The sequence below is a fragment of the Naegleria gruberi genome (genome assembly GCF_000004985.1).
Source record: "Naegleria gruberi genomic scaffold NAEGRscaffold_78, whole genome shotgun sequence".
NCBI lineage: Eukaryota > Heterolobosea > Eutetramitea > Acrasida > Naegleriidae > Naegleria > Naegleria gruberi.
In genome coordinates this window covers 1-8,559 of record NW_003163249.1, presented here as the reverse complement: position 1 = coordinate 8,559, position 8,559 = coordinate 1, and the positions used below count along the sequence as shown (strand labels likewise).

The following is an 8,559-nucleotide window of genomic DNA, read 5'->3' as shown; positions in this document are numbered from 1 at the left end:
AAAATTTGAAAAAATATTTTTCATTGTTTTTTGAATTTCTTCATATTTAGTAATCATTCTATTATTAACATAAATAAAAGGTTTAGTTGTGGTAAAAAATTTGTTAATTTCCTTTTCATTTGAATCAATTTGATTTGATTTTACAATACTTGAATAATTTGGAACATGAATTTGTAATAAAAATTCATTATTAAATAAATTTAAATTATTTAAAAATATATTATTTTCATTTTCTTCATTTAATATTATATTTGAATATAAATATAAATGATCATATAAATTAGGTATTCCAAATATAGTATTTAATGATTGTTTTAAATTTTTAATATTTCCATTTTTAATAAATGATATTTTTTCACCTTCCTTAATAGTAAATCTAATATTAAAATGTATTAAAGTTAATTGTTTTAACATTTCTTTTAAATCTGTAAATTGTGAATCAAATTGATTAACAAAACATTTCTTTCTAACTGGAATGGTTGAAAATAAATCTTGAATTGTTATTATTGTACCTCTATTCATTCTAATTAATGTTTTAGATACAATTTCACCTCTTGTATCATATATTAAATATGTTCCTAATTCAGATTCATCTCCATATTTAGTTTTAATATGTACTTGTTTACTTAAATTACATATACTATTTAATGCTTCTCCTTTATATCCATAGTAATAATTATTATTTTCATTATTATTATGAGAATGATTATTAGATGATGATTCATTATTATTTAAATTATCAGTGGTATTATTTACATTTTTATCATTATCATTAAAAGTATTAAAATGATTCATAAATTTATGAGTATAATAACGTTTACATAGAGTTTCAAAATTATCCTGATGAATACCATGACCATTATCTTTAATAATGATACATTCTTTACCCTGTAATTGAATTTCAATATTAGTGGCTTGTGCATCAAGTGCATTTTCTATTAATTCTTTAATACAATCAGAGAGTGATGATATATTAGTTCCAGATTTTAAGGTATCTTGTAAATGTTTTGGTAGTTTTTTAATAATAGGAGCTGATGAAACTATTGTTGTCATTCTAGAAGATGAAGATGGAGTGGATGGAGTTGATAAAGTTGATGATGTTGTAGATGATGGTGTTGTAATACTACTACTACTAACATTATTCCGAGGTGTTGATAATGATGATGGAGATGGTGTTAATGATGTACCATCAGTTGGTGATGATGCTGATGATTTAGTGGGTGTAGTAACAATACTATTATTAATACTCATTTTTTTTTTAGAATTGATGGATGGCACTGATTGCAATAATTTCCATCATTCACAAGAACATTCATCCTTCAATCAAGGCTGTGATTTTACAAGGCTACAATTAGTCACAGGCTAACAAAGTCTGTGTATTTTATTACCTACAATAAACCTTAACAAATAAAATGTCTCAAAGAGTAACCAGAAGTCAGACAACAAGTAAAAAGGTAGCAGTAGTAACATCAAATGAAGGCTCTGATCATTGGGTTAGGAAAGATACATTACCACAAATAAGACAAGACGATTTTGACACCACTTCTGATGATGATAGTAGTAGTTCTTCAGATTATGATGATGAAGAATATTCATCCAATGAGGAAGAAGATGAAGAATTAGAATCCGAATCCAATAGAAAACATCCGAAACGAAAGGGATTAAGAAGAATCAATTATAAGGATTATGAAACTGATGATGAAGAAGAATTAATTGAAATACCAAGAAAGAAACGAAAGAATAATAGTACTTTACATCACAAATTAAAGCCTTCCAAATCATTCATAACTACACCACTACCACCACATAATGCATTAATTAGTGGTTCAAGTCAAGAAGAAGAGAAAGCACCACCACCTTCATCACCACTTCCACCACCATTAGGCTTGTTAGGTTGTGATGGTGATATTGTACCATCATTTTCCTCATCAATATTGAGTGCACTCTTTACAGAGAGTAATGATACAACTCAGGAATCAACTAGTGAAGATAGTTTGGATTATTCACAAAACACAAATAATACTACTAACACTACTAATGTCATTATCAATAATGGTGATACTACTAATAATATTGTGATATCACAATCTGAAAAGCCATCAACACATTCATTATTTCTTTTAATTGGTCAATCGGAATCAGATGATGAAGATAATGAAGATTTTGATACAACTAACATTAACAGTGAAGAAATGACTCATACATCACCAACACCTCTAATAGTCAAAGATGAAATTCCTTATTATGTTATTGAGGAAGAACCAATTCATTCTAAACTCAATCAATCCACATTACAACATCATGACAATGAGCTTGTAGCATTACCAACTATATTGAAACATAACACTCTTAATCTACTCAATACCACTACTATCAACACTAACATTACTAAAAAGATGAACATTAACAACACTACTAATAATCATCTTAACAATATAACCATCATTGAAATAGATTAAAAAATCATTGAATCAAATTATTAACAACTAAGAGTTTATTATTTATTACTATTATTAGTAGAAATAATATTATTTAAATCATTAAAAGAAATGAAATCATTCATGGATTGAGCATGTTTAACACCATTAACAACTGCCTTTTCAACAACTTGTGCAGCCAAAGTACCAATTAAATTAGTAGGAGGTTTAACATTAATAGTACCAGTTGAGATTACAAAAATAGTATCACCATCATATAAAGTATGAGATGGTTTCATTGAACGTGCATATCCATCATGCGCCATCATTGCAATTCTATTCAATTGAGATTTATCTAATATTCCATTACAAACAACAATACCAATAGTTGTATTTGTTATATCATGCTTTCTTTTAGATAATTCAAATGCATTGGCTTCTTCTTTAGATTGTAAATATTCTTTAATTAATATCTTTTCACTATCAAGAAATTCAACTAATTTATCATTTGAAGAATTATTAAAATTATTAGAATTAAATGATGTATCATCAGTATTATTTGTACTAATAGTTGAATCAGATAATAATGATGTATTAGTTGTTGTTGAATCAGATGTTGAATCAACATCATTAATTTTATAACATCCAGCAATTAAATTTCCATTTTCATAAACATCACCAAAACAATTAACAGCAACCATTGCACCAATTTTTAATTCATTATCAACTTGAATTGCATAACATCCTAATCCACCTTTCATTGAATGTTTAGCTCCTAATAATTTACCAATTGTAGATCCATTTCCTGCTCCTATATTTCCATTTATATCATTAGATATTGGATTTTTACATGCTTTATATCCTAATTCAAAATAATTTGGTAAATCAATTATTGAATTATTTTGATTATTAGATGTTGATGATGTATTATTATTATTATTATCATTGGATGATAATGATAATGATGTATTATCTTTCTTATTTAACATTTGTAAATCATATAAAACAGCTTGACAAACAATTGGAACATTTAATATATCTGTATGATATCCAATTCCTTTTTCTCTAAAATATTTCATTACTCCTGAAGATGCATCTAATCCAAATGCACTTCCTCCTGAAATTACACACTTTTTTAATAAATTAAATATATTAATTAAATATTAAATATATTAAGAAAATATATACATAAAACATACACCATGTATTTTTTCAACTAACATTCCAGGTTTTAATAAATCAGTTTCTCTTGTACCAGTTGCACCTCCTCTACAATCAACACCACATCCAAATCCTTCGGAGTTTTCACTCAACACAACTGTACATCCACTATTACCTTCATTACAATGTCCTACTATTATACCTTCAATAGATGTGAAGGGAATTTCTTTCATTTTTTTTTAGTTTATTCACACACATGAATTAACAGATTATTAATTGTTATTAGTGGTTAGGTTCATCATTTTCAATTATTGAATGTTTGATACTTCAAAAAACAATAATTTTATTATTATTATTTAAATTTCATTTGCAAAGATTATAAAACATTAAGGTTATAAGAGTCAATTAAACAAATATTAAGGTTTTTCTAAAGATTTTATTTATTTATTCTTCTTCTCCTTTCTCAATCCATTTCTTCTAATATCAATAGTATTTAATTTACAAAGATTACTCAAATAAGAAACTCCTTCATTTTTAATAAAATTTTCACTAATATTAAGATGTGTTAATTCACTCAATTGACCAATATATTTAGCACCAATTTCAGTAATATAATTACCATCAATTAAAAGTCTATTTAAATTTGTTAATTTACTAATATATTTAGCACCTTCATCATCAATTCCTGATTTACTAATATATAAACATTTCATATTTTCAATACTACTATTAGTAATTAATTTAACACCTTCAATACCAATTAAATTATATCCAATTGAGAGATGTGTTAAATTTTTAAAAATATTTTCACTTAAAAATTTCACACCTTCATGTGTTAAATTATTACGTGCTATAGAGAGATGTGTTAAATTTGTTAAATTATTTAGAAATTTAATATAATCATCACCTATATCATTAAATGATATATCTAAATATGTTAATTGTTTCATTTCACTTATATATTTAATATTTTCAATATTATTATTACAATCAATATTATTATTATTATAAATATTATTATTATTATTAATAATAGAATTAATTGAAAGACTTGTTAAATTTTTTAATTTTGAAATTTCTAATAAACTTTCAAATCCAATTTTATTATTACTAATATCTAATTCTTTTAATTCTTTTAATTCATTACAAATATATTTAACACCATTTATAGTAATATTAGTATAATATATATTTAAATTTGTTAATTGTTTTAAATTGTTAGAAATTAATTTAATACCGTCATCTCCAATACAATTTTGTTCAATTATTAAATTTTTTAATTTTCTTAATTTGATTAAATATTTTGAACCTTCTTTAATTTCACAATTAGTTATATTTAAAAATATTAATTCATTCATTTCACTTATATATTTAATACCACAATCTTTTATAGAATTTCTACTTAAATCTAAATTAGTAATATTTATCATTTTACTAATTTGGTAAAATACTTCTTCTTGACATAAATAATTATCAGATAAATTTAATATTTTTAAATTTAACATATTTTCACTTAATATTTTAAATGAATCTAATGTTAAATTATTTGCATTTGATGCTAATGATAAAAATGTTAAATTTTTCATTCTTGTTAAATATTTAATTCCTTCTATAGTAATAAAATTATTTGAAAAATGTAAACATGTTAATTGATCTATTTCACTAACTAAAATTTTAGTACCTTCATCTCTTAATTGATTACAATTAACATTTAATATTTTTAAATTTTTAAAATATTTTAATAATGGTAAAAATAAATTATATTGTTCATTACCATATATAGTCAATGAGGATATATTATTAAATAATAAACTATTAAAGTTATTAAATTTAAAAGTATATAATTGTCTATTTAAAAACCAAAATGGAGAATCATCTCTTTTAAAAAATGAAAATTGTAAATTTTTAATTCTTTCAAGAATTACATTTAACCATTGTTTGGAAATTAATAAACAACTTTTAATAATTTGTTGTGAATTTAAATAACATAATATTTCATAACATATATCATTGGGTATTTGTATTTGTTCTTGTAGTTCTTGTTTACAAGATGATGATGATGAAGTTGAATTATAATTGTTGCACATCATGTTATTGTGATTGTTATTATGAGAATATATGGGTTAATGATGATGATGTATTTTTTAATGTTGTGAATTATTAATATCCTTTTTTTCAATTGATAGGATAAATTGTTCATGAACTTTAAGTACATGAAGGCTAAATATATTGTTCATGTTATTACTGTCAAAAATATTGTTGACTATAGTTTCATCCTAACATTACATTATCAAATTACTATTATAATATCAATTTGTTTAAATTAACAATTTAAATTCCATTCATTTAGTTTCACAATGTTTTTGCTAATTTTTTTAAAAACATTAAAATTTTGCATTTTTGGAATAAATTTTGTCGAGAACCAACCTTCATCATCACCATCACAATAACAACAAGCCTTTTTCATCAACATAATAATAACAAGCCTAGTATTATATTTAATAGTAATAACAACATTACATTCAAACAAACATCATCATCATCATTATAATAATAATAATAAATAAATATGGGTAGAAATTCAAGAGAAAAAAGAGATATATTCTATAGAAAAGCCAAACAAGAAGGTTGGAGAGCAAGATCAGCCTTTAAATTATTACAAGTTGATGAGGAATTTAATATATTTGAAAATGTTAAGAGAGCAGTCGATTTATGTGCTGCACCAGGTTCATGGTCACAAGTATTACAACGTAAATTATTAAAACAATTTAAACATTTAGATGAACAAAATAATAACAATAACAATGATGATATTAATTTAAATAATAATGATGATGATGAAATTAATATAAATACAAATGATGATAGTGATGATAAATTAATAACAACAATAATATCCGATAATTCATCATCTAATAATACTAATAATACAATAACAACAACATCATCATCAACAACAATAGAAGAAGAAGATGCTATAATAGTAAGTGTTGATTTACAAGAAATGGCACCATTGGAAGGAGTTATTGAAATTCAAGGAGATATTACAAGTGAAAAAACTGCAGAGGAAATTGTTCATCATTTTAAAGGTAAAAAGGCTCAATTAGTTGTATGTGATGGTGCTCCTGATGTTACTGTATGTTTTTAATAATATTATTTAATATTTAATTAATAATACTTTACAATTTAATATTATTTAATATTTAATATTTAATAATATTTTACAATAATATATTTAATATTTAATTAATAATAGGGAATGCATGATATAGATGAATATATACAATTACAATTAATATTAGCAGCATTAAATATAACAAGTCATGTATTAGAAGAGGGAGGTAGTTTTGTATCTAAAATATTTAGAGGCAAAGATATAACATTATTATATTCACAATGTTCTATTTTCTTTGAAAGAGTTTATTGTGCTAAACCTAAATCTTCTAGAAATTCTTCATTGGAATCTTTTGTTGTTTGTAAAGGTTTTAAATTACCTAAAAATTATATTCCTAGAATGGTAGATCCACTTTTAGATTTTCAATATAATGAAAATAATTTAAATAATGAAAATAATAATAATTTAAATGAAAATAATGAAAATAATGGAGGACCAATGTTAGGAACAGATAGATATATAGTACCATTTTTAGCATGTGGTGATTTATCTGGATTTGATTCAGATAGAACTTATTCAATTGGAACAAATGAAGTATTGGGTATTCCTGTTATTCAACCTCCTACTAATCCACCTTATAAAAAGGCTGTTGAATTAAAAAGAAGTAATACTTTAAAAACTGATTTAATGTTTAAATAAAATTTTATTTTAAATTTTAATAAAATTTATTCAATTTAATAAGTTCTTCCGATTAATTTACTTTTTTGATAAATAATTTATTCATCGTAATCATCACTATCATCATCACTATTTTTAATATAACCAAAAGATAATCTTTTAACTTGTTTAAATTGAGAAGGTGATTGAGGTGCTCTACTTTTTCTAATAATTCTACATGAATGTACTTTAGCAACTCTTTCCAAGGCTTGTTGTGAATTTAATTGATACAAGTGACTAAGTAAAATACTTGATATTGTACCTGTTCTACCATGTCCACCCCAACAATGAATTAAACATTTACTTTCTTCTTTTTTAATTTGTGGTAATAATTCTTGATTTATAAAATTCATTACCTTTTCATCACTTGTAACATAATTATCAGGTATTTCTAAATGTAAATATGTAAAATTATTAATATTTAAATTATTTAATAAACAATATTCTTCAATTAATGGTTTATATGGTATAAATCTATTTAATTCTTCTTTTAATTGTAAACAAACAAAACAATTAATTCCACTTTTTAATAATTGTGATATTTTAATTTTAGATTTTTCTAAATTTAAATCACCTGGATAGGCTGACATTAAAATACGATTAGGTATTAACCAATTAGATGTATCTGTTGGTCCATAATGTATTTCTTTAAATAATGGATTATTAAATTCTATTAATGAAGGTAATTTATATTCTTCTTTAATATTTAAATTATTTAAAATATTTAAATTATTATTTAAATTATTATCAGATGATGATGAAGTGTCATTGTGTTGATCAGATGATGAAGATGTTGCTGACATTTTTTTTATAATAATTATTTTTTGTGATCTATTAAATTCTATTAATAAACTCAAGTTCAGAAGTCTGGGAAAGCTAACATATTTATTGTGCAAGATTCGTACCTGTTACCACCTGGTTCAAGAAAATAAAATTATTTAAATTCAAATTTGGTATAAAAATGTATCTACTTGCGGAAACTATATTTCAGTTAAAACTTCTAGATATATCAAATAATACAATCTGTAATGTGTACTGGGACCTTGTTTCTTCACATGCTTCTATATTTTCGTTTAATGAGTTGAACTGTGCCAATAATTAAGTAAAAACGTGACAATATTTTAAACAGTAATAGCATCAAGAAGATGA

The 8,559-nt window shown here is 23.4% G+C and overlaps 5 protein-coding genes across 5 annotated transcripts in view; 2 read left to right on the top strand and 3 right to left on the bottom strand.

The window, feature by feature from the left end:
* NAEGRDRAFT_75182 (uncharacterized protein) overlaps positions 1-1,251 on the bottom strand; it is a gene marked incomplete at both ends in the record, with an annotated part of 2,312 nt that extends 1,061 nt beyond the window's left edge. The window contains one exon of the mRNA XM_002669729.1: positions 413-1,251. Within this exon, the coding sequence (XP_002669775.1) occupies positions 413-1,251 (839 nt within the window). The remainder of the gene's footprint in view (positions 1-412) is intronic.
* A 161-nt stretch (positions 1,252-1,412) lies between these two features.
* Positions 1,413-2,459, top strand: NAEGRDRAFT_53945 (uncharacterized protein; the record flags this gene model as incomplete). The annotated part of the gene is made up of 1 exon (XM_002669768.1): positions 1,413-2,459. The coding sequence occupies one exon, from the start codon at positions 1,413-1,415 to the stop codon at positions 2,457-2,459; it is 1,047 nt and encodes a 348-aa protein (XP_002669814.1).
* A 38-nt stretch (positions 2,460-2,497) lies between these two features.
* On the bottom strand, positions 2,498-3,811 carry NAEGRDRAFT_75180 (uncharacterized protein; the record flags this gene model as incomplete). Its single annotated transcript, XM_002669728.1, has 2 exons — positions 2,498-3,547; positions 3,617-3,811. 2 exons carry the CDS (start codon positions 3,809-3,811, stop codon positions 2,498-2,500), a joined length of 1,245 nt encoding a protein of 414 aa, XP_002669774.1.
* A 2,336-nt stretch (positions 3,812-6,147) lies between these two features.
* NAEGRDRAFT_60996 (uncharacterized protein) lies at positions 6,148-7,392 on the top strand (the record flags this gene model as incomplete). The annotated part of the gene is made up of 3 exons (XM_002669767.1): positions 6,148-6,328; positions 6,542-6,714; positions 6,835-7,392. 3 exons carry the CDS (start codon positions 6,148-6,150, stop codon positions 7,390-7,392), a joined length of 912 nt encoding a protein of 303 aa, XP_002669813.1.
* Positions 7,393-7,469: 77 nt separating this feature from the next.
* Positions 7,470-8,213, bottom strand: NAEGRDRAFT_75178 (uncharacterized protein; the record flags this gene model as incomplete). The annotated part of the gene is made up of 1 exon (XM_002669727.1): positions 7,470-8,213. One exon carries the CDS (start codon positions 8,211-8,213, stop codon positions 7,470-7,472), a length of 744 nt encoding a protein of 247 aa, XP_002669773.1.
* Between the last annotated feature and the right edge of the window lie 346 nt (positions 8,214-8,559).